This window comes from Linepithema humile, chromosome 7 (assembly GCF_040581485.1).
Source record: "Linepithema humile isolate Giens D197 chromosome 7, Lhum_UNIL_v1.0, whole genome shotgun sequence".
In the NCBI taxonomy this organism is placed as follows: domain Eukaryota; kingdom Metazoa; phylum Arthropoda; class Insecta; order Hymenoptera; family Formicidae; genus Linepithema; species Linepithema humile.
In genome coordinates, this window is record NC_090134.1 from 7,823,285 (window position 1) to 7,850,276 (window position 26,992).

A 26,992-nucleotide genomic window follows, 5' to 3' on the forward strand; every position below is an offset into this window, starting at 1 on the left:
GATTATAGATGCATCTGAAGAACTTCTCCAATAATTGATTCAAATAACGTATGCACAAACGGTTATTATTTGCTCGAGTTACATCAAGGGCGCTTCCTCTCGGTCCGCACCTGCGTCGCGATCCCGCGGAGCGGGGGCGGCGAGGACGACGGCGGCGTCCGCGACGGCGTAGAGGAAAGCAACGAGAAGGCACACCGCTGCTGCCAGTAGCTCCCAGGCAGTGACTCCGCGCGCGTAACACGCAACACGTAACCGGGTAAAACGCTACGCGTGCACCGTGTGTTATGTCATTGATGACAATCCCAGGACGCGGACGAGTTTCGGCTTCGGCGAGTGCGCGGCGTGGATAAGTGCGAGTGAATCGTGCGCGAATTTTGTTTCAGGCAGAATTACGAGCATTACTATTATTATCATTGCTCGATCGTACGAAAAGTATTCTCGTGAATCTTCAATTTTTCCGCTCGGTATATATTTTTTTTCACCGTCCCCGCGATATTCGAGCGTATCTCGTGCGTAAAAAAATGCCGCGCTGCGGTGACGAGCCTCGATGAGAATTCGACGGCCGTATCGATGTAGCCTTTCGACGGCGCAGCGTGTTGCTGTCATGGTTCGATAGCTGGATGAACACCGGCGACCTCGGCATCGGCGTCGACGACGGTGCGCGACCGAGGAATCGAGCGAGCGGCAGCAACGACGGACCGAGCCGCTTCGCTCCGGTGGATGTCGACGAACTCGCGTGACGCTCTCATCCACGACCGCCGCAGTGACAGTACGATAACACGGTGGTCGCATACGTGCGACCGGACGCGACAAGGTGGTCCCGGCCCTTGGCAGACACGGAAGACTCCGCTACGAGTCGACGATGGTGAGACGGCCTTGAGATCGATCGCACGAGAGTGAGTGCGGTGAACGGTTGCAAGTTTTGGCACGGTGCGATCGAATCCGCGCGATCCACGCTACCGCTTCGTGCCTGGCGCACTACCGGGTGACTACGATGCACGGCGCGGTGACTGGGCACACAAGTCGCAAACACGTCGCAAAGGCACAGAGCCATCGCGATGTTGTACGGAACCGCGAGCGGAAGTACGCAAACCGCGGGACTAAATCGCGCACGTAGGCACGAAGCTGCGCGTGAGGAGAAATACTCGGTATATCGCGTTACGCGGCGGTCGCGATAATTCGATAGCGGTCGTTCGCTCGCGAATACGTTGCGATTGATCCCTTGCGATCGTGGGATACCGACCGGAAGCGATCCCGTCGGATTGGGAAAAAGAGAGACAGAGAGAGAGAGTAACCACCGTTCGTTGAATGGAGTAATGAGCGGGGCCCCTGCGCGGGGCACAGTGCCCCGTCGTCAAAGACGCCATCATCATCACCATCATCAACATCATCACCATCAACAAAAACATCAGAAGCGCGTCCGGGACGAAACGCCGCGAGACGGAACATCGGACGAACCGGAGGAGAAGCGGCCGAAGGTCAACCCGATCTTTCTGTGGGCGTCGCAGCGCGAGCAGAGAATTGTCGAGGTGAGATGCGAGGACTACGATAAGAGAAACCGCATTAAACTCACGAAGACCGCGCAAGGATGGCGCTCGATACCGCGGACCACGTGCAACGTCTATACGATCGCCACCGCCTGCAAGCGAGCCGCGCCGAGCCTGGTCAATTCGTCGCCCGCCTCCTCGGTCTCGTCGAACGACGAGAAGGAGAACGGCAAGCGACGTCAGGAGATCACGCCGGCGAGCGCGACGGCGAATCCGCTGCGACGGAAGTATGCGACGAACGGTTTGCTTACTGGCGACGGCGCAGGCCACAAAAAGAGACGCTACGATGAAGAAGAGAACCGACGAGGATATTCTTATCCTCTGAGAACTCATAAGGATTCCAATTGGAACTCGGACGGCCAAGACTGCTCCGACGAAATCGTCGCCGGCGAGAACGGAGAGGACAATGGCGAGGAACAGGATCGCCAGGAGGAGCAGAGCGCAACGGAGGATCGTCTGTCCTTGAAGATCAAGGATAAATTGAGCGGTCGGATCAACCTGGAGAGATTGCAGAAGGACAAGCTGTTTCAGCCGCGCGTCGTTCTGGAGCAGCTGCATTTGTCGCAGCTTCCCGAGAGCGCGAGTAAAAATGTTGTTCGTCGTGCGAGAAGCAAAAACGAGGCGAAGCAGACGGAGAAAGATGAGCGAGATGAGGAAAATGTCGCCGTTGACGAAGCAGAGGACGAGGAAGAAGAGCAGGAAAAGGAGGAGAGCGGCGAAAAGCCGGGTTGCCGGGTGAACAAGGCGGGCATTCAGGATATATTGAACATGATAGATGCCACAGCCTCGCCCGTTCTCGCCACCGACACTCCCAGCGCCGATCTGCCAATAGATTCTACGAAGACTTACGAGATTCTCGGCGAAAAGCAGCCCGTCGAAAGAAAAGTCACGGAACCGAATGACGCGACTGACCGATTAAGAAGCGAATCGGCGTCTGTTTACCGGACCGAAACAATCGACCAGGACGAGATCGATGACAAACTAGAGGTGTACGAAGAGAAGATTCTGGAGGGGGATAAACTTATGCTGCTCTCGTTGAAAAGTAATTCCGAGACGACGCTCAAGTCTTGCAAAGTCGCCGAGGCCGATGGTGGTTTTGTCGGTCAATCGAGATGCAGATCAACCTCACTGGTCGCGTTCGAGACGCCGTTGGAAACGGAAGAAGAAGCGCCGGATGAGCCCGGCGAGCTACTGAAGATCGATTACAAGATCGATAGCTCGAAGATCCTCAACGCGCTGAGGAACACGCCGGGACTTTCTATATCCGTGGCGTCTCACGCGCCCGAGATTGGTAAGAATCCGATTGCGCCGCCCAGACCACCCTCGAAGGCATCCTCGTCGAGCAGATCGCCGGATTCGCAGGCGGAGTGCGCAGAGAAACTGCTGCTGAAGAACTCGCACGACTACGCTGATAATCGCTCAGGACGCTGTTCTAATTCGCCTCGCAATCTGCCGGGTCTGTCGATCGTTATACCGAATTATCGCTACAAGAGCATCGCCGTTGCCAATCAACTAACGACGACGACGACGACGATGACGACAATTTCGCCCGGCGTAAAACGTCGCGTTGAATCGCCCGAAAGTACCGTCACTTTCAACAAGGTCGACACATATCCAGGAGAGCTTAATTCCCTGCGCGTTTTTCCGCCCGAGGAAGGCGAAGAAAATGAAGAGGACGACGACTGCGATTCGCAGGTTCTGGAAGATCTCCGACGGCAGAAGGCGGACTCGCTGGCGTACGACAGCGCGGACGTGGATTATTACAGCAGATCCGGCTCTAGAAATAATCACGAGGACCGTAAGACTTCGCCGGAAAACGCGAAAGGTGATTCTCTCTGGAACGGTTCCAGCAGGAGCAGCGAAGCGCAAGCCAAGTGTAAGCATGCGGATCTCGAAAATTTGGACCTGGTTCTGGAAGAGTTACGATCTCGCGGCACCGTAGTGTCTCCGCAGCCTAGCGGAATTCCCTGCTCTCCCGCGTCCAGGAGGCCATCGTCGACGTATCTCGAAAGACTGTTGCCCAGTCCACCGTGTTCCGTGACCTGCTCGGAGGACGCGAAAAGCGAGTTGACGCTGAAGAGTATTCTGGCATCGTCCAACTGCACGGAGTCGCGTGATTGCGAGAGATCGAAGGAGGGAGCGGCGATTCGATCCGATCAGAATGTCGAGGCTGTCTCTCGTCCCGTGCACTCGAGTGTCGACAGAAACGCGCGGCGAATGTATCAGCGGAGCTTCCAAGAACGCGTGAACATTCATAGCCAGGAGGCTAGAAACTCCGGCAGGCCGTTGTCCAGCGGCGACATCCACAGCACCTTCTACACGATGGCGGAACGCGCCGCGCCCAAGAGACCAATGTCCGCCGAATGGCAGTCGGCCGCGCGTCCGAGAAATCAAATTCACTGCTACCAGAAGCTCGTCAGTAGAACGCGAAATCACTTCGTCAATCAACAGCATGACCAGTACCAAGTCGCCTTCGCGACGTCTAGCAGCACGGACGGCAAATCCCTGGATCCGGCAAGTCAGCTTCGCGAATTGATCGAAACCGTCGGCCATCTAATTCCCGATCCGCTCCTGGTGCCGCGCAATTATCTACCGGGTCTAGCAGCCGCGCCGGCCACGGAGATCCCCAAGCTGCTGGCCAGCCGACCTGAGCTGAGGTTACCGGAGGCGCTCACCAGGCCCGACCTACTTCGCGATCCCGACCTGCTCGTGATATCGCTAGCGCATCTACAGCACGTGTTGGATCACGGCGAGGGCCCGGTTTCTAGATCGCACGGACAGTCGCAACACCAGCCCAGACATCCCGTCAACAAACGATCGACCGATCACGCGAATGGCAAAAGCGGAAAAGGTGACACCATCGCCGGCAGACCCAAGCTCAGCGTCAAACCGATCGGCACGCTGATGGCAACGCAACCGATAGATTTGTCGAACGGAGTGCGATCGCGCGTCAGCCCGTGCCCGCCCCTCCTCAGGGTACGCAGCGGGCTACTCAAACAGGAGCCGGAAGTGAGTTCGACCGCGAGCTCGCCTGATGAGTCGCAGCTATGGCATCCGTTGTTCGGCAGGTAAGCCTTGACCTTCTTATACTTGCTTTTATTTGCATATCTTCCTCACACTGAACTCATTAACCTTTACTCGCTTACGTAGCGATTTCGGCGACAAAAATAAAATAACTGACCACACATGCAGCGAGGCAGAAAAATAATTCATCGATAGCTTAAATTTTATAACTAATATTTAACTTTAATTGATGCAATATTTTATAATTGAAATATGCAATCAGCGATGTAAAACAGAAATATTGCAGCAATAATTTAAATCTTGCGATTTTAATATGCAATTAAAAATTGGAATCCAATAAAACCTAATGTGCGATTCAAAGATTAATTTTGCACAAACATAATTTTATGGTAAAGTCTAATTGTAAGTCTTTTCGGGCGATTTTTTTATATCAGCTAAAAGCTTATAATCCCCATATATTAATCTGTTCATTTAAAAATTAAATTTTGAAACACAACTAATATCAGTAAAATGTTCATTCAATGCGAGCACTGTTTTTAAATAAAACTGCGTCGTTCGAGGTAAATTAATTTAATAAAATAAAAACAAACAACTTAATATTCTGCGCTTTCTAAAACCTCTTTTGGTTTTAAAATACGAGTGTATAAATCACAAAAACGTAATTAAAAATAAAATTCTTAATCCGTAGAATATCTGTCCAAATTAATACATCTTCTGTTTCCAAATAGAGTCGCGTATTTTTTTCGAAATAAACAACCGAATTAGTAAAGAATTTCATATCGCATATTTCTATAATTGATCAACCTATTCTGATTTTAAAATTACGAGCGTATATACATTTGAGAGTACTTAAGTGTAAAGTGTTTGATCGATAGAACATACGTTCAAATTACGTAATGCAAATTCTGTTTTAAATGGAACCATACATTTTCCGAAACACATCACTCAATTAACCGAAAATTTAATATACCGTACTTTTCAAATTGATAATCGGCTTGAGCTCTGAAATTACCGATGTTATACGAATTCAAGAGTGACTGAGAACATAAAATGCTTACTTGATGGTGGAACATGCGTTCAATTTATGCAATATGAATTCTGTTTTAAAATGGAAGCACGCATCTCTTGAAATAAGTCAATTAATATAACTCAATTAACCGAGATGTGTATGTAGAGAATTTAATATTCTATTAATGATCAACCTCCACACCGACTTTAAAATTACAGGCAATTAATGAACTCCGGAATGCTCGAAAGCAATCAGAAGAATTATTTGATGGATAGATAGCGATCGCAATACATTTTTTTATCAGTATTCGCGCCCAGTAATTTAATTATATAAACAACACTCATACAGCATTTAATAGAATTAAACGCTTATTCAGAACGTAATATATCCGATGAAACGCGGTGGCGTGCTGGCGAGCGGGCAGCTCGTCGGATATATTTAGAGCGAAAGAGGCAAACGCGAGTAAATGAAAAAAACAGAAAAAAAAACAAAAAAACAAAAAATGAACAAAGTGGCATCGATGCTTCACTTACTCGCACGCAAATAGGTCGGTCTTAATAACGATGACAAGCGACCGAGTGCGCGAAAACAATACTGTTAATCGCGCCGTGCGGTTACGAAGGAATCGGTGTAAAACATCGAAGTGCGACATCGTTGAAAGAAATGACGTTCAAGTAGCGTATGGTCGCTTCGTTTATTTAAGCGCACGAGCGAGCGAGCGCAACAGGAAGTACATTTTGATCCCTTCCGTGTGTACTATTAACACGCGGCCGCATGCTCGAACGCATGCAAATGCGTCCGTATACCTCTCTCCGCGTGCGACAGCGGCCGTTCTGCGCCGCGAAACGATTAAATTTATACCATTTAAATCGACCCGTTTGTCCCGATCCCCCTCGAGAGGATCCGTCGTGTCGCGACGCTTCGTGCATACAAATCCGTTTCGCAAGTCCACGGGAGCCGCTTCGCGATTCCGTTTGACGGCCGAGATAGAATTGACAACTCTTCGACGGTGCGATAATGCTGATCGAACCGCCGTCGATCCGACGAGGCTCATTTGCATCTTAATGCTGACGGTAGCGGCGCCCATCGCGCGCCCGACGAACTCCGACTTCGGGACTCGTCATTCGGCCTTGTAACGAGCCGATCGTCGTACGCGTACATCGACACCGCTAAATATTTAAATTAGATCGAACGCCCGTGAGACACAGGCACTTCGGTATCGCACCTCCTACGTCGACAGGCCGAGCGTGACCTCTTACACTTCCTTCGTGCGAACGTCGAATGGAGGATTGATGGCCGTCGTTAAGCGTAATTAAGACAAAATAAATAGATAAGTGCGCTCTGCCAAGGGAAAAAAGAATTTAATCTGCAAATTTCCATTCCGATTCACGTGAATACGCTCGTTTCGCGTATCGACGTTCTTATCCACTTCATCTGTAAAACTCTGCACTAACGCATTCCCTTTGCAAAAAAAAAACTCACGAATGCAATCATAAAAATTGCCACGCAAATTTTCTCTTTGATTTCCGCGCTAATACTACACCCCTTGCTCATTTCGCGATATCAATTTTTTTATCTTCTCTCTTTCATTCTATAAAATTCTACGTCACCGCATTCTCTCTGCAGAAAAAAAGTCATGATTATAAAGATTCTCATGAAAATGTTTGTGTTAATACTTTATCTCCATGGCTTATTCGTTACATTGAAAATTCATTTTTCCCCTCCGTCGTTCTATCAAGCTCCGTATTCTCTTATTTCGCCGTCAGGTACGCTTAGAATAGAATTCCCGAAATTACGCGCAATGTACGCCGAAATTTTGGCAGTGCTACCCACGGCGTTCGAAGCGTGCAGATCTCGTCCTACAAAGAAGGCACACGGGAAATTTCCAGCCCCAAGTCTGCATCAAAGTCTTGATTGCTAATTGGTGATCGAGACTTCTTTCATTAGGACCGCCCGCTCGGCAGACGATCGGCCACGTTGGCACAACGTGAAAATAGGTCGTCGGGCTACTCGCTTTTCGTCCTACGTTCGTTATCTAATGCTCGGCTCGCTTAGCTCAACGCCGACAAACACGACGACGATGACGACGACGACGACGGCGAGGCGCGCGGATTGCGCAAGCCTGCATATTTAGGATTCATAGAGTTGGCTATAGATCCGCGATCAGTAGAACCGATAACTATACACGGATAGTAAAGTTAAGGTTATTTTAGTAATCGTATGCTAATTTTCGTCACGTTTGCAACATCATTACTTATGTACAAAAGATCGCATCATTTATTCTGCTTTGACCGCTCGACGTATTCAGAAGCCCTGATAAATTAGCCTTGAACCAGGATTTGATTAGGTGGAGACTGGGAGTTCTCATTTATCACTCATGCTTTAAATCACATATAAATTCTAAAGAAGAGAATAATAAATTAATTTTTTTTAACGGAAAAATACAGAAGTGAATTAAAATGTTTCCACAGAGACGGCTGCATTAAAAAATAAATATTTATAATAAAAATTTTTATACATAATTATCATATTTTACACTTCTTTAGTGATTCGGTAGCTTTGGATTCCTCAAAAAAAATTGTTTGGATGGGCATTAGCACCACAACTTTAAGCACGTCATCATCAAACAATCTAAATCTGGCACCATCAGATTATCATGCATCTGGAATAAAAGAGGATCTGAGCTGCATGAAAAATGTGATAAAACGTTTCTCTCTAACGAGCTTAAAGCTGCATGACTAGGAAATTCGCAATCAAGAGATTTTTCTTAATTAAGAAATAGAAAAGCTGTTGGACCGCTAAAAGAATTGTGTTGAAAAATATGATAATTAAATATTTTATAATTAAATTTTTATATTCTTTGAATTTTTTAATGACGACTCTGTATATTTTGATTTATTCTCGTATAATTATATTAGAGAAAGGGAGAAATTAAATTATGTCATAATTACTGCAATTTGTTGTCAACATTCGCCAGAAATATATATTCCTATTACGTAAAAATATATTTCTCGATGCAACTTTTTTAGCTACGGTTTTGCTGCCGTAATGAATGTAATATTACATGCTTATATCCTTCTTATTTGCAAAATATAAATTTGATTCCGTATAATAGTAGATTCTATTCTGGAGCTACGCCCATGAAAGCTGCGCAACAACATGTGCAATTAATTCAAGGATATGAACAACTTTTCTCCAAGAGTATCTGTCAACGTGTCCTTGTGTGTACAGCTTCAGTTGATATAATATAGAACGATATAATATTTTATACTGTCTTGGTAGTGTCGTACTTTATATAATGTGTTCGTTATAATGACGCTTAAATATGACCTGAATACTGTACTAAAGTTTCCGCCCACATAAACGTTCTATTAGGATTTTAAGATTAATAAGATTAATGTATTTGCCATTGCCATGACTTTTTTTAAAAATTTTTATAAGAAAAAATCAACTGCAAACTGATCAAAGAATCCGTCGTTGAAAAATAATATGTGAGAAGTGAAAGCATCTCGTGCACTAGAGAGAAAGAAACATACAAAAACTAAAATAATCGGCAAGACTTTCATATCTTCGCGAGGCTTATGAAAATAGTAATAAATTCGAACGAAAATGTTGCCATAGTTGGCACTTAATCTCACCGTGTCGCGATTATGAAACGCGAGACGCGCGCGCGAGTACGCTGTCGGCAATTAATAGAACACGGTTCCCAAAGGAGACAAAGAGAAAGCAAGCAAGAAAGTATACCCCAAAACCAACGTGTTTGTGATTACACGGTGTTTTGATCGCGCGACTCGTGTAATGTACACGCGAGGCATCAGGCCTGCACGAGCCTCGAAAGACGCACCGTCCCGCGCCCGCCCTTTCGGCTACGTCGGAGCACTTGTGTAAATAGCATTAGAGGATGCTACTCTCCGGCGCGCGGCGAGGACGACGAGCGGACGGACGGACGGTTTTAATGAGAGCGAGAGGCATTAGAGGAGGGCCCTCGTCGTCGTCGTTGTGTGTGACGTCGACACGGGCGTTTCATCGATCGCGCGCGCAGGGCACGGGAAATTCGAAAGCGCGGAGGGTTGCAAAAGCGCGGGCGAGGGGCGTCGGACAGGAAACAAAAATCTCAGCGGGGTTTAACCCTCTCGCGAGGGTGGCAGAGTAGCGGAAAGGGAGGGAAATCAATTTGTTATTCCGAAATAACGATTCGACGAGAGAATAATCCTGTCCATATTCCTGATATTTGTATTTTCCGATATTGAATTAAAATCAAATTTGTAAGTTCAGGTGTCGAGTATTTTTTTCTCGCTAAACAAAACATACGTTTTAATTTTATTAAATATCAAATAACTTTAATTATAATAAAACATAGTAATATAAAGGTACTAAAAAAAAATCATACTACGTAATCCAAAGCAACACTCCGTTCTCCATCTAGAGATACATTGAACATTATAATGATGATATTTTTTCATTATTTGCTTGCATAACGGCACTCCCGCATAATTGTTTTTGTGCAATCGCGTCATTCCTCATGGCAAGCTTTGTATTACACAAAAAAAATATTCAACTAAAAATACATTTCGAAACGATATGCTCCGATGAATATTCATCGTGCAACTTTTATAAATCAACAGAATGTGATGTGTATTACGCGTTGATAAAACCCTATGTGTGTGTGTTGCAAGAGGCACACATCGTGCAGCGTGTCGAGTATCAAATGATAATTAAAGAAACAGACGCTTTTTGACGGCCTGAATGATGTAACGATAAATGAACATGCAGGAAACGGCAAAAAGGGTTGCATATTATCCCCATTCTCTGTAATTAATTCATGTGCGTTAATGCACATGATTAATTCACCAGCAGACGTAATAAGCTATAAGTAATCCTGATAAGCATCTGAATCCTGAATGGTATAAATCCAAGTAATGGCATAAATGCAAGAGTGCATTTTTAATCCAATACTGTAGAGAACTAATCGAACGTTCGTATATCATATAATCACAAATATATAATTCGTAATATAAACAAATATTGCATTGTCAATTAAAAAAAAAAAAAAAAAAAAAAAAGAGGCGCAAAGAAGACGAGTGAGGGCAAAGGAGGGAAGGAGGGAGGAAGGGAGAGAGAGAGAGAGAGAGAGAGAGAACATGAGTAAGAGCGAGAGAGAGTTAAATCTCGATGCAGAACACTGTAATATCTTCGCGTTCACTGGTACCGGATGTGATGCTGTAGTTAGGTTCGACTTCCAACCAGCTAAATCAATCAATCTCGATTCCGCGACTCCGGATACTCCTTTAAATTTATAGAGATTGAGCCGAACGGGAGGTCCAAAATTAATCGAGCGCGTGCACATCTCGTTCTAACTATGATAATCGCCGGCGATATTTCTCGCGGGGTATTGCGCCACTCATGAGAGCCCGATCCCATCCTACTTGATGCGAGAATGGAATCCGAGGAGATCTCCCGCTATAGAATTGGATCGGCAGGGACGTAGCCGTCGACGGTTCGAGCGGATTCGAGGGTCGGCACGATTTACGCGACGTCCGGATCGGTCGATGCTCGCCGGCCCTGTAAACTCACCTCGCCCACGTCCACGCCCACGTTCCCGCCGCCGAGAAGAGGAAGAAGACGCGTTAGAAAGGGAGATGGAATCGGCGGGGTGGACAGGGAGAGGCAGGGGTTAAGAAGCGAAACTGAAAGAGAGACGGAGAGAACGGCCGAAAGTTGGAGGAAGAAAAAGTCGACGGCAGAGACGAACGCGAAGAGCAACTCTTCGTCGTATGCTTCTTTGTCCCTCTTTCGTCTTCATTCTCCGCAGTTTTATCGCACAATCTCTTGACTAGTCGTCGTCTTTCTCCGGCTCTCCGTCCTTCCCGCATTCGCCGTTTCTTCGTTCTTCATCGCCGTCTTCCTTCCGCCTCCCCTACTTTTGCCTACCTTCGTCATCATCGCCTCAATTTCTCAAAGCTCACTTCCTCCACTCATTTCTCTCCGTTCCCTAGTAATAGCACATTCAATGCATTCATTCGATCCAGGCTATTCGAGTTCGCGGTATTGCCTATAAAGTCGTTTGTGTGTCGGTGACGAGCATCGCGACACAGTGATCGAGCCAGACACTAGGGGTCATTGGTCCCCTGGGACTGCCACGGGGAGAGACCCCTTCTCTCTATCTCTCTCCCTCTTCGTGCCTCTCCGCCGACATCAGCGTACATAGGTATATCGCCGATGTGAACGCCCCTTTAAAAGCGGATCGATGGATATCACTAGGAAGTGCGCACACACCGCCTTCGTTTCGTTTCTATAAAAAGACTATTTTGTATTTGATGACCAAATTTGATGCAAAGGATAGTAAAGATGTTGGTATCATTCAAGAAAAAAATTCAATTTTTACTGAGAAAAATAAAGAAAGATGTTTTGCGAAAGTATGAATTAAAAAAAATAAATAAGTCAAAAGCAAAGATTTCTCAAAAATAAATAAAAAACAGATTTCCTAGAAAGGAGGAAAAATAATTATTTATATTTGAATTTCTTGACGGAAAAGTATCGACTATTTGTGAAACCGAAATATTATTAGGATATATATCGGCGATATAAACTTATACTCGTAGAGAAAAACTCAACTTATATAACTATTCGCCGGAAGTAGAAGCCTAACAATCGTACAATATCGAAGTCAGTAACTTCGGGGAAAAGTTGACTACGAAGTTCCTTCTGAGCGATAGAACACGGAACAAGAGAACTCGGGACTAAAACTAACGATGATCGCCGTGACGGCGAACACAATGTATTACGACAATTCTAAATTCGCTCGACGAAGATCGGGGGGGGAGGGGGGGATTGTGCTTTCGCGAGTTGCGCCGGCCGCAAATAGGATAAGTGACTTAGAGGTAGACTAGAAGTAGAAATCTATGCGAAGAGAGCGCAAAATCGATCGGCGAAGTGTTCCTCGCTTACCCGGTCAATGGTCTCTCTCGCGAAAGAGAGTTCTGTTTGTTCGAGTACATCGATGTATATCGGTGACTAGGAATGTCTTAACACATGAAGTTGAAACAATTCTAGACAATTCGAAGTGTGTGCATTACGTCTATATTCGTATATCGTGGCTCAAAATTGTGCTTAACAGTTTGATATTAAATACATATAAACAGGCGTGAAAAAAAACTAAAAAATAAACAGTTTATAAATAAATTAATTAATAAAAATATGGTCTTGAATTTTTGACCAACAGTTACGAAGCATTAATATCTCATTCTGATCAACAGTTACGATGCATAAATATCAGATACGATTTCATGAATATCAGATACGTTCGCACTCTAAATTTACCCAAAATTCATGCACTTTGATGAGATCCCTAAATTCTCTATATATACTGTTCACTAATGATATACGCTCAAATTTCTTCGCACAATGATATTATTATGTTTAAACACATCAAAGAGATTGTTTTGCTTTAACATTTTATCCGACACTGGATATCGTGTATGTTTAATGCGCATCGAGATATACGCGGCATCCAGACACACCGTGATGCTAAATGATGAAAATGGGAAATTCGACATCGATTGTCGGAAAATCCGTTCACCCTAGGGACCGCTCGACGCCGTTAACGTTACACGGCGGCCTTGAAGTATTTACGCAACAAGGGAACCGAGGCAAAATGGGAACAGGCATGTGATAACGCTGCCACGTGCTATTGCTCCTGGCTGCGCACAGACTTCGTACTTCATTAGCACGCGGCCGTTCTCGCGGATCGATGCGCGTGTACTCTCTCGACGCAGACAATGGCCCGCATTCTTTGCGTTTATTTAGCGCTAAATGCTTGCCTCATGCCGAACATGTTCGAATGCAAAAGGTACAAATGTAAACACGAGAAAATCGAACTGCTGCAATTTGCTACAATTGCCAAATTTAATGTCGCGAGTGCGTGATAAAAATTACCTTCTTATCGTATTAAATCTTAAAATGATTAAGAATAAATCAAAAATATTAGTATTTAAAACTTATTAGAACTGAAGGCTATAAAGTTTCACTTTCGAAATATTTATCATTTTTTTAAATTTTGCATATCGCATTTTTAACTCTAACAAACTTTACATTCTGATATTTTTTAAATATCTAATATTTTGATTAAATTTATGTAACGTCAACTATTATAAATTTATGTTGGTCTCCCGTTGTTTTTGGCATTTCGTAAAATATCTGCTTATGCAAAATATCAGACTTGGCTACAGCAGTAAAAGGTTTAATCGGGACAGCCACGTTTATTTAGCGCATTTGCGGCGGCTGTCCGCGCGACATTCTCGTACGTAACTCTTTTTTTTTTTTAGAGAGATTTTAGTTTCACTTTAGAATAGCCGCTGTGGAATCTTTCGTGGATCAATGTCTATATATAGCCGGCGCAAAAGTATGGTTGTAGATGTGCGATGAGCTACTTCGGCGCACCTGTGTGGGCGCACTTTATATTTCGTACCGACGTGCATTCTATTATTACTGTTGCAATTACGCTGCGGATTCATATCTTTTCAAGTTTGTCAGTTGCTCGCTCAGTGGGATATTTACGGAAAGTAACATCCCAATTTACGTCCACCGGATTTAAGTAGGCCACAAGAACGATATATGTCGTCCGCCCAACCAAAGGCCACGTGGCCTCTTGCATCATTAACGTTGCCATGCCGTGAAAATCATAACCAAGTGAAGATTCCCTTCTGATAATACCGTTTCAATCTTACACGATACGTACGCAATTTATATAAAGCGAACGAGTGAAGCCGAAGAAAAAGCGTACGTGGCTTATCATTCAGGTTTTTTTCTTTTTACTCGGACACTGGCGTCGTCATTGCGTCAACGTCGTCGCGCGATGTCGGAGACACGGCAATCGATGAAAATAAAAGAAACGAAACGAACGAACGCCAAGGGATACGAAAAGGGGAAGAGAGATTATAAAGCGAGGAAGAAACATTTCAAGACAGCGAGAGCACGATCGCCACAACAGCGATCGTCGTATTAGAAAAAAGTGTACCGCTGCACACGATCGAAGGGGATCGCCCGTCGTCCCTCGTGAAAAAACATTGCGCGTTTAATGCGAGAAAAAGACACTTTACGCAGAAAAGCAAGTCCTCGTGTTTCTATGACGATAAAGCCTTTACAATACGTCTAGTTCATTTTACACTGTGAAACTTTTTAGAAGCAGTTTAAACTTTCAGTCGCGATGCGCTCGCAACTGTATTCTCTCCCCACGCTATCTTTTTTTACGCCACATGTGCGCCGGCCAATTAAGTTAAATCGAATCATCCAAGGAATCGGTCAGTCGCCGCAATTGATACCGACTTGTCAATCGGTGATCGGAAAACAATTTGCAAACAAGGGTGAACGCCGGCGTGCACGTGTCGGCCTACCTGGCCACGTGGCGTTTCTTACGCGCGTACTCGTCCTTTGTATTAAGATTCGCGAGCTGTTCGGCATCACCGTGGTGAAGCTTCGTACACCCTCGCCACTGGATCGATGTATGTATATGTGAACGTAGGTGGAAGTAGGTATGGGCTCACCTCGGTGAACAGTGACGTGGTCGTGGTAACGTATAGAGAAAGAGAAAGAGAGAGAGAGAGAGAGAGAGAGAGAGAGAGAGAGAGAGAGAGATATTCGACGCGGAGAAAGAGACAGAGAAATGGAATGATAAAGGGCGGAGAGGAAAGGGGAAAGGCAGAGGGATAGATAGATAGATAGAGAAAGAGAGAGAGAGCCGCGTAATCTGCGCACGTGCGGACCGAGAGCACCGCTCGATCGATCGTCTCCTCGTCGTTGCAAAGAGTCGTTACAAGCCGAGTACCGGTAGTGTCGCTGCTGGTACACTAGGATCTTACTACTACAGCATGAAAATCAGCGAACACGTCGACAACAGTACTTGACGCTTTCGAGTACGCGAAATGAAAGGGAAGCACCCCCCTGAGACATTTTTTTCCTTGTTCGGAGTCCACGATCTCGTATTTATCGCGATTGGGTGAAAGGATTGTAAATCGACCCGGGAAAGTTCGACTTGAATTTTTAGCGCCAGCCCATAAAAATCGGAAATTTATAAAAATATAACTAAAAATTATTTGTAAAAAAATTATTTGTAAATTTATATATTTGATATTTGTTATAATTAGGATTAGATACAGTATATATTGAAAACACGCAATATCTCTACAGGGGAAATAATTTAGACAATGGTACGCGTTTTTTTTTAAACGACCTACATTTTTGCCTCGCACGGTTGAACGGTGGCTTAGCTGGAAAGACGATCAGTGATACGAGAAAAAGTACTTAACTTATCAACAAGCGACCTCAATAAACATCTAACCCAGATTTGCCAAAAATACTTCAGAAAAATGGTTGACACTGCTAACCAAACATACATTAATCAAACAATATCTAGAATCTTATCTCATTCCCTATTGTTTGCACAGTATTTACGTTGTGCAAAAATTATAAAAGTATATTTGCATAATTTTTATTGTAATAAACGAAATGTTAAACAAGCTTACTTTGGACGATTTATAATTCGCCACAATATTCGAATTCACATCACTGATATGTATTTTTTACACTTGTATGTTTTCTGATTATTCAAATATTTTCTATGCATTACACCTCACAAAAAAAAATATTTTCTATGCATTACATCTCACAAAATTATAAATAGAATTCTATCTCGAATACTACTGCAAATATAAAGACACAAATTCACACCTAAACTAAAAAAATCTAGACTCCGTGAAAATGTAGATAAAACATAAAAAATAACAGAAGATAAAATTGAAATAGAAAAACATATTTATGAGACATAAAATTTGTTCTATTTTACCGATTTAAGCGATTCTTCCCGTTGTTCTTTATTTCTTCCAGGTTATAAAATTTTCATAAATAAGTAATACTATTCCATTCTTATTCTAATCTATTCTCCAAACTGCATTTTATGTTATTGTCCGTTGCGTATAAACACAATCAGCTTTTACCATAATTAATTAATGCATATAATTAATATTTATTAATATATTAATATATGTATCATATTTTAATTAATCAAATATAATTATAATATAGCACAATTTGACTTTGTGATTTTATCATTATGCAGAGCAAACAACTCTAATTCATGCAGCGCAATACGATAAACAGTGGGACACGATAAGATTTAAGGCTCTCAACTTTTACTAAGTGCAACACAAACAGCCAATTTATTTAATCTCTGAACTTTGTGCTGTGTTAAATAACTCGAAGCGAGAAATTTACATCAATAGATGAAAAAATTATCGACCGGAAATCTGCCTCGCGATCTAACTAACGCTTTCGAGGCAAAAGTTTCGGCCGACATTCGCCCATCAACAACACCTTACCTCAAGTTCTCATCAAAATTTCAGTACGATACTCACGCAGCCACAACCATTTCATGCGCATACCTCTCGCACGCGCGCAAACTTTTCCAAATAAAGTTCGGAACTTCTCTTAACGAAACATGAGCGTATACAAACTTTTACGAAGTACGCAAATCAGAGAAAGTTAGTAAGCTTGCTGGTATCGGCTTTTTCTTACGAAGCCGTCGCTTGCAGACGTAACAATATATATAATGAATGAAAAAACTGAAAAAATTATACTACTTTCAATCTCCGCATCGATTTCTGTAGCCTCATACGTGAACTTATAAACTTATAAACTTATAAACTTTTGAATCTTGAACAGATTACATAGATAAGTTAATAATTCACTCTATTGTATGTATCAAATAATAATAATAATATTTTGCATCTTTCACATATATCTGATGTATAATTTTTTATTTTTAATCATAAAATCTGTTCCATAAACTTGAAATTTTATTTCTTAAGACGCCTTACATGAAAAATTCATGGAGCTATGTGAAATAATATAACTTGGTCATTATTTTTTCGTCGCTATTTCATCTCTATCCAACCAATCTCAGAAGTAATAATTCAAGACGTCTATAGATAAGTTGCAACTGGGAATATAATCTTTGAATATTTATTTCGGTTTTTGCATTTGGCACACGCAGAACCGATAGTCTTTAATAAAGAGAGAACGAGTGAGTTCCTCGTTAGCAATGAAATTATAGCCATTGTCATTGGCTGGCTTTAATATTTCATGAATATCGATGCTTTTTCATTGTCGCCGTCGACAAAAGGGTGCAAGCAGGTCACATCGGTCATGCAGAATTCAATCAGAGGATATCGTATTCATAACAATATTATACAATTGTAAGGACGGCGTTAAATATTCCCACGCCATATACGATTTGCATATTTAATCGTGGTATAACCCTGATAGAAAAATCACCATGGTGCTAGGCTGGCGCTAACTTACTTGCCCCACTGCCTGATAAGGAGCTAGTATGACATGCAGATTAGCGCCAGACACAAAATCATCACATTCTTCCAGTCTAATACCCGACTTAATCGACTAGTCAGGCGTTATCTAGCTCTAGTGTAGTGCTATCTAGCCGTGACACGCTAGTTCTGATGTACTATCTAGCCATGATGTGGCGATAGCTAGTTCTCACGCAGTTCTTATTTTACTATATTAGAAGTAGTCTGGAGTAAACTAGCGCCAGGCTACTTCTAGTCAAACATTATTAACATAATATATTTCTAGCGCCTCGCTAGAAATAGCTTGACGCTGATTCGCGCCACGTCAAAACAAAATTTATTATATTAAATGGGGATACAACATGACAGTCAAGATGGGAGCTAGCTAGACATCAGGATCTAGCATGGCACTTTCTACCAGGGTAAGATTTAAATATATTATTAAAAAAGACGCTTGACGTGCATTTGTCAGAGCGCTGAAGAACATGAGATCGATACGATGTGCGGAGAACCGTATTTATGAAACAAAAAAAAGTGGACTATAATCAACAAAGACAGTCGTGATGTTTCCTTCATCGCGAAGAAAAAGGCGAGGGAAGCGCTTAAGACGTATTCCTCGCGCGCAAGATGTTCGCCGTGCGGTGAGTTTTATTCGCGCTCGGACGAGCGTTTGATGAACATGACAACGTTCCTGCAAGCGCGTGATAATAATTCTGCCGCGTCGATACCGAACTCATTCACCCCTATCAACATACGCGTTTAGATCACTTTATACCGAGAGAAAGAGTCTCTATTCGCGCGCCCGACATAAAGTTCGAAGTTCTGGAGCGCCTTCGATCGGGAATTCATATTTCATGCCGGCCGCCGTACCCGTTCCAGAGAGGGTCACGAGACGAGCATCTACGGCGCCTCTGAAACTCGACTATCTATATTTCAAATTATGGCTCGAGCGAGCGCGGATAGATTATTGTTGTTGAACATCGCGCGCGAAGAGAACGCGTCTATCACCAACGTATCTCTCTCGCTCGTTACTCAAGAAGTCGCCCACTGACTGCGAATCAGAAAAAAAAAGTTTCGTTCGCTTGAAAGAACGACTCGCGAACTACGTTTCCCCTCCGTTGCTTCGACCCGCCTTTCGTTTAAGCGTTTTAATTCACCAGGATTATGAACAACCGCGGTGACCGTTAATTAAGATAAGTCCGCAAATCCCGAGCGTTGTCCCTTCTTCCTCGCGGCGTGTATTCTTGGCGTAGACCCTAAATCCCGACGGAAAAATACGCAAAGATGAAGAGGAAGAACTACCACGAGCAGGTTGCCGACGAGACGTGATATTACGTTCAACGGTACTCCCGAAATGACAAGGTAGACTATCATTTCAGGAATATTATGATTGCAGTGAAATCGTATATTTATTCCAGAACGAAGGCTATTATATCTCTTTGAATTATAATACAATCATCATCGTAATGCATAGACTTTAAATAAAATTCGAGATGTTACGGATGTTTATTCATTTATATTTTATAGAAATTAAATGTCATGGTTATTTCAATATAAGGACACACAGTACTGAGTAATTTGCACTAGAGAAATTTGTTTATAATTTTGGTAAATCTAAATTTAGATTTCTAACTGGTAAAGAGACTGCAATTATTTCTCGTTCACAAAAGGTTTACGGAAAGAAAGCGTTTTCCGATGGATATTAATATAATATTTTTTTCCTGTTAGTACAAACGTGAAGTCTTATTTCTGCTAGTCGCTCTTCTGTACACTTCTTTCATATATTTAATTCACGCCGTGAGAATACGCCATGTGACGGTGTACCGGGGTAACGTGGCTGGGCGCGACTTCCAGGGTTCGAGTGTCGCGTGCAAGTAATTGTCCCGATTACTTTTGCTTACCGTTGTATTATGATATAGGAAAAGTACTCTTAATTAAGCGGTGCGTTCTAATTGATCTCCTGACGCGCGTAGAATCGGTCGCGATGTAACGGTATGCCCGCTAACGCGGTGGAAGTTGTTCGCCGGTGAATTGACACGTTGCACTGCAACTGTTAAGATAGAAATTTAATGGATCCAACAACTGTCTACGGAGACGCGTGTCTTCCAGAAGAGTCTCTTAAACCGAGTGGAGTATTTAAAGGAATAGCGATAATTAACCGTACTTGCGAATGATAATAACGGGCAGAAGATTTCCATAGATATACACACTTTCAGCGATAAATTGCAAAGGCGCAAAAATAATTTTCCTCGAAGAATAAAATTGAATAAATCTATAAAATTATTCTCAACGTGAAAAATTATTTTTGTTTCTGAAATATTCCACGTCGGATTAACTGCTGTCGCCAGATTACAATATTATTTCTAACGAGTTATATTTATAGCCGTCGTTATCGGTGACGGTACTGATATATTCACATCGCTAATGAAAATATAGATCCGTCTCTAAACTATGCAGCCATATAATCTACCAGTCTGCCGGCGCAAATTTGCATTCCATTTTAATTACAATTGAATCCCTTGAATAATCTTGCTCACGTAAACATTGTGACGCGTGCTTGCATTAGACGACGATAATGTTTCGGAGACGTTATTTTCGTAGTGTGTGTGTCGATTTTATGACGAAAAGTTCATCGAGATATCGCAATGACGTACGGACAGATATTCTCCACAATTCTTTTTTTTGCTTCCAGAAAAAGTGCTCGCGTAATACATCCGTGTTATCCTCGCGAATATCGGACCTCGCGAAGGCATGCACATAATTCCGCGCACTCGTGGTCTCGTAACTGATTTCATCAAAATGTAATGTGCCAAACTTGCACACGTCCGAGAAAAAAAAACAAGAAGACAATCTGAATTGAATTATTTATCATACGCCAGATTATCATGTGCACTGCACAAACTAAGAGAGTTGTTTGCTTTGCGAAAAGCAAAAATATTATTTCGATATGTTGAAGAAAATCGTTCACGTTTATGCCTCCTAGATAAAATTTTCCTATTTTTTTATACTTTAATTTTATCTTTCATTACACTTTGACATTTCAATAATATATTGCAAAAAATATGTAAATGTTATTCTTCAATCCTTACAGTCTAAATAACAACAATATAACAAGAGATAAGATTTTCCCAAATGCAATATCGCGGGTGCCGACGAGAATAACAAGAATAAGATACAATCCTGTTTTTCGTTCACAGCCAGAAGAGGCAGCAGCAGCAGCAGCAACAGCAGCAACAGCCGCCGCCGCCGCCGCCGCCGCCGCAGCCGCAACAGCAGCACGCCTCCTGGCACAGGACCACTCTCGCCTCCTGATCATCGCGACCTTGACCCTGACCGCGAGTCCAACGATTCTGAAAGGCGCACGAAGAAAGGAACCGCGAGGAACGCCGCGACGCCACTTCTTACACGGTTTCGGCTGCTTGCCGAGGCGACGCGCAGAAATGCGGACGAAGAAACATTGGCAAAGGACCTTCACGGAACGACTGTCGCGAGATAAATCCGCGGGAGGAGCGTAACCTTTTTCTCTTCCTCTTTCCTCTTCGTGGTGTAGTCAAAACGACCGGCTCGATTCCGTTCGTACATTTCCTTTAACCGTCGTTAGTCACCCGTTGTTATATTCACGCTCGAAATTGTACGCATTAAATTATCGTCTCCAAAATGCAAAGTAATAATAAAAATATAAAAATTGTAATTTTTTTTCTTAATCAAAAACAATGTTAAATTATATATTTTATATGTGTAAATACGTATGTTTACGCAAATATAAATTTTTATGTTTAAAATTACGATAATTTTTTGTGTCATCAGCAAAATAACTATGAGGTTAAATATGAGTGGGACTAACGACATATTAAAGGATTCGTTATAATGTGCAATCTTAATGAACATTCGTAAGTTAAATATAAAAGCGTAAATCATGTGATAAAGTCATACGCGGATGTTGTAGGTGATAAGACTAGCGGGATAGATTAGAAATAATGTATTGACTGAAAAACTCAGACACTCAAACACGAACACCTTAAGCGAGTTCGAAGCGAAAATATATTTTTCTGTTGAACCTTTTGTATCTCGACGGGAAGTATATCCTCATATCTCGCAGAGACCAATGTCAAACTGTCATAAGAAATAAGATACAAGTCACCTTGTATCCATCTATTAAGAGAAACGCACAGATCAAACGAAGGATTTCGCAATCTTGCAATACGTAAGTTAGAACTTTGATTACGATTGCTACGAAAAAGGAAACACGTGTCTCGTGCGATTCATCGATGTGATGTTTCGTAAGACTACATCGCTGCTTCAGCAGCAATATGAAAATTGTGTAGGTTTTTTTTTCCCTCGTCATCACAACCCTGTAGAGACCCCTGACATAAGTGCGATGACACGCGAACGCCGTGATGAAGCCTCTCCGTTTCATGCACGTTATCTATTTTGAAAGTAACACGTAAAAAGAGTTTTTCAGTTTCGTCTGTTACTTAAATACGTGGATACAAATTATGGAACAGAAATATCTCTACAAAAAATAGATTGCATTGGTAATTTTATTCCTCACAAACTATATCGATGGATAAAATTAGACAAACTTTTATCAGCAAGTCTTTAAAAGAAAAAAAGAAATGTATCTAGATTCTTATCGCGAGTAGTATTTTGTATTTAAAACTATATTTAAGTCTGTAATTATAGTAGCTGTTTCTTTTGTTTCACAACGTTGATTATACTTGTGGCCTTGTTACTTTGTACAGTTTGTTATTGACTCAAACATATATTATATATCTACTCGCGTAATATTCTACATTTTTTCTCGTAGCGTCGTCACGGCGATCGTAAAATTAACTTCTCGATCCCGACAAAGTAGAAATTAGAGCATCAAAATTAAATATTTATAAATTCGCGACTTACAAGCTGAGTTTACACTTGTAGCATACCATCATCTACCCAATTAACAATTGCATTTAAGCTCACCACAGTCTGATATTTTACGATTAATTGCGTCACAATATCTCTCTGGATACCGATACGTTTAATTTTGCGAAACACAACAAAAATATATTTGCCTCGAAATTTAACGAATTTCAGAATTAAATTAGCATACTTATTTGTTTTAGTTGACGTAATCGGCATATCTTTTTTTGTTTATGCTGTCGACAATCTAACACATACACATATAAACAGTTCACAGTTTTAACTTTCATGATAACGCATTCGTAAAAAGAGTTTTAATCACGAAAAATATTTACTTGATAGAGTGTTACGCGCACTTTTACAACACTCGACGCAATAGCGATGAAATTTATGATTATACAAGCACAGGCATGACGTCTGCGTGACTAAACCGCAAAAAACTCGAGATAACTTTAAGGACTTTGCACGATCATATTTAATAATTTTTTTTTTTCAATTTTATATTACTTTCACGTCAGACAGTATAATTAGCAATATTGAGAATGATTATTTCTAATCCGGTTTCGCCCAGTTTGTTCCACAGGTGCAAATGTTACAGACAATTTAAGAGCATCAGAATAATTATGACTATTTGACTCGCTTATCGTTTGCATACACATGCAGCTATTTCTGTCGAGCACACCGGAAAACCTCAGAGACACAGTAACATATCAGAAATGCCATTTCAAAAATGACCACGCTTTAATATTCCCGACGGGAGGCCATCGTTTGTTGCGTAAACGTGCGGTCTTTATCTAATCCCATTGCTCGCATTATGAAATAAAATTGCACGCAAAACTTTTTGTTGCGGTGTAAACTCGGTAATTATGTCGCCAGAATGCATGATCATGTTAAAATCATTTTTAATAAAAAATCGTAATAATTTTTATTCTGTAAGTAAAAAGTGCGATAAATGTATATATCTTTTTGCGTTGTGTCAAAATGTTTAGGCAAAGAGTTGAGGCGCAAAAAAAAAAAAGAAGAAGAAAATAAAACGTCGAAGAAAAATGCGTGACGAGAATGGGTGCTATTCGATAGTTAAAATGCGAACCAGGGTCGAGGGAAGACCGCGACGAAAGCCATGTAGATAGTCTATTTAGGTAGAAAAAAGATATTTTATATGCGATATGCGCGCGTACCCGCCGGAGACAACGTGTCTCTGGCATACGTTGACACACAGGAATACATGAGAACGCCGCCGCGTGATACCGATTACCGTTTTATCGGAGACGAAATCCGATACTTAGCCGCGGCGAAAAGAATTCCTTCGCAGCATTCGCCGCTGTTTTCGCGCTGGATTTATGCGAGCCGCTCTAACATGGATTTAACGACAGCCAACTTAATTCTGTGGTCTCACGCACATGAACCGTGTATTTCAGTTATGAACATTGAGTAAATTTATTTATTACATGCTCTCGTTATTGTAACAAATGATATATAAAAGAGAAAAATAAAATGTAGCGTAAAAAGTAAAAAAGAAGTAGTGTTAGATTTTCATAATAATTTCTCAAAAAAACATGTTTTAATATAATAATGAATATATAATATAACGATTTTAATATAATAATAAATATATAATATAACGATGTTACGAATGTTGCTTATGATTTAATAATAAAATTATTGCTTTGGAGACCGAATCATCAATTTTCCGAAACAAAATACATCACTTTGTTTATCTGAAATCTAATACTGCATTGCGTACACGGTTTATGATTTCACGGAGCCACAGAATTCTACTTCTCCGCCTATATCGTAACTAGAACTAGAGATCAGCGAATTGTCAAAGCTTTTAATTAACCGGGACCGCCAATATTGGGCATCGGCGGTCGCATTGATGTCGCTTAACATTAATCGTGATTAATCAAACCTATTTCTCCATCTATCGTAGCTAGAATTACGATCTAGGGAGCAAATTGTTAACCGATCCATTAACCTGTCCAGACTGTCACAATAAGTGCGCATCGGCGTCGCTGAACGTCAAATCAAACAGTTTTTTGTTTGTACGATATAATTACAGCTACGATACAAAAAAATGATACGGATTAACCGGAACTGTCGGAATTAATCAGAATTAGCCGAGACGTGACCAATGCCAGTTACGCTATTTAATGCAGCGATGCGCGAGACAAATATGATGCGTTTGGCGTTTGATTATGCCCGTGCGTTTACGGTCGCAGATAACGCGGAGGCGATCGTCCGAACGGTGGCCACTGGCCGCCGTTCCAATTCCGACGGAAACATACGCGGTTATTAGCGTGTCCGCGCGGTGACCTCGTTAAAAGCACCGCGGCCGCAACGTATACACCTACAATAGTCACGAGACCGCTGCACTGCACGGCAAAAACAAAGACAACGATTGTTCTGTCCCCGTTTCGCCATCGGCAAGGCGATACGCGCTGTACATATTGTGCAGAAGATAATCTATCTGTGAGAATGTATTAGGAGTACCGGAAAGTAATGTCGTTTACTGCGAACGAAAAAAGGAAAGGAATATCGAATTCGTCGATTTTATCTCGAGATGACATTGAAATCTAACGCACAAGTGAACAAAGATCGCAGATGATGCTGGCGATTGTGTTCTTAATTAAATTAATAATTATAATTTCTAATTTTATTTATTTAATGATTAATTATATTTAAGAAATTTTTTCTTGACTGTTCGTATTATTTATTATGTACATAGTAAACAATATTACTTTACCGGTATTCCTAATACATAAAATACCGCCGCGTGATTACCGATTACTTTTTCATCGCAGCTGATTAATCGGAACCGTCGCAGATTAATCAGAATTAACCGACGATGCGTAACCAAACCCCGGGTGCGCTATTGATGCGGTAATATGCGAGATAAAGACACGCGGTGTATTTTGGTGTCCGATTATGCGTGCATTCACGGTCGCAGATAACGCGGAGACGATCGTCTCCGAGGCGGTGCGCTTTTAACCTCAGTTTTAACGTGCACAACTGCACGACGGTTATGACGATAAATCGCATGACACAACTGCGTCACACACGGCAAAAACAAAGACAACGACTGTTCTATCTCCGCCATGGGTAAGGTGATACACGTTACACTTTGCAGAAGACTATCAGTGAGACCGAAACCGGGCGCGGGCAAAAAATTGTTTCGAATACGCGCGCATATATAGTTGACTGTGCAGTTATTCTCTTATCTTCGTTCCAATTCGAAAGGAAATTTTAATTATGCAAGTCTTACGCTAGTCACAAGGCTGACCTATAAAATCAGATTATATTAAATCATTATTGACACGCAACATTCCGAGATATCGCTAAGATAAATATATGTACTTTCACCCGTTATACGCGGTACGCGTGATAATTCCAGATAAATTCCTTTTTCATTTTCAATAATGTTGAAATTTCTTCTCGTAATAATGAATTGATTTATATGACCAGAAAACTTAAAGAGATTTAAAAAATTGCGAGATATCAATCGTAGAAAAAAATAACAATGTATTTAATTGTTATTTTACAACTAATTTATGTTTCGTTATTTTTCACATTCGAGTAAATGGTGCTAATCAAAAATTATTCTGCGATTTACAATTAGTTCCTATCCAATTCACAGGACGTGAAAGGACTGTTGTAATTATAGATGTCTCGTTATCTGCGACCGTGGCATACGATATTAATTACTATTACTCAATCCGGCGCGATGACGCGCGCGGAATGTATAGACTTGTACTTGTTTGTTTATTTATTGTTAGAGTGAGAGAGAGTAAGAGTGAGAGAAAGGAGATGTGCGTGCGGAACGTGATGCACGATCCGTGACTAGGCAGGAGCCACCAATTTTTTAGATGATCGAGACCCTCTGACTGTTTAGCCTTTAGATTTTATTAGCAACATAAGAATGACTAAAATATTATTTTGTTGATATATACATATTATATATATGATTAATATTGACTATAAATTACGAATAATCTGTAAATATACAAGAACACCGCAGAGTCGTATCTCTCTTGTAGATTTTCTCGAGAACTGTCTCTTCATATCCCGAAATTTCTCGAAATCAATTTTTAGAAATTTTTACGACTATATCCTAGTCCAAGTTTAATGACAAACTCGGCGATCTGATGGCGAAATTG

At 41.9% G+C, this 26,992-nt stretch overlaps 2 protein-coding genes across 3 annotated transcripts in view; one reads left to right on the top strand and one right to left on the bottom strand.

The window, feature by feature from the left end:
- LOC105675684 (G-protein coupled receptor Mth2-like) overlaps positions 1 to 26,992 on the bottom strand; it is a 76,130-nt gene that overhangs the window by 48,252 nt on the left and 886 nt on the right. The window lies entirely within an intron of this gene.
- Positions 181 to 26,860, top strand: LOC105675676 (uncharacterized). Of its 2 annotated transcripts, none has more exons than XM_067359845.1 (2): positions 181 to 4,615; positions 21,138 to 26,860. In XM_067359845.1, the coding sequence occupies exons 1-2, from the start codon at positions 1,317 to 1,319 to the stop codon at positions 21,430 to 21,432; spliced, it is 3,594 nt and encodes a 1,197-aa protein (XP_067215946.1). In that variant the 5' UTR covers positions 181 to 1,316; the 3' UTR covers positions 21,433 to 26,860. The 2 variants fall into 2 exon arrangements, with proteins under 2 accessions (XP_067215946.1, XP_012228385.2); XM_012372962.2 differs by having other exon boundaries at positions 21,134 to 21,393.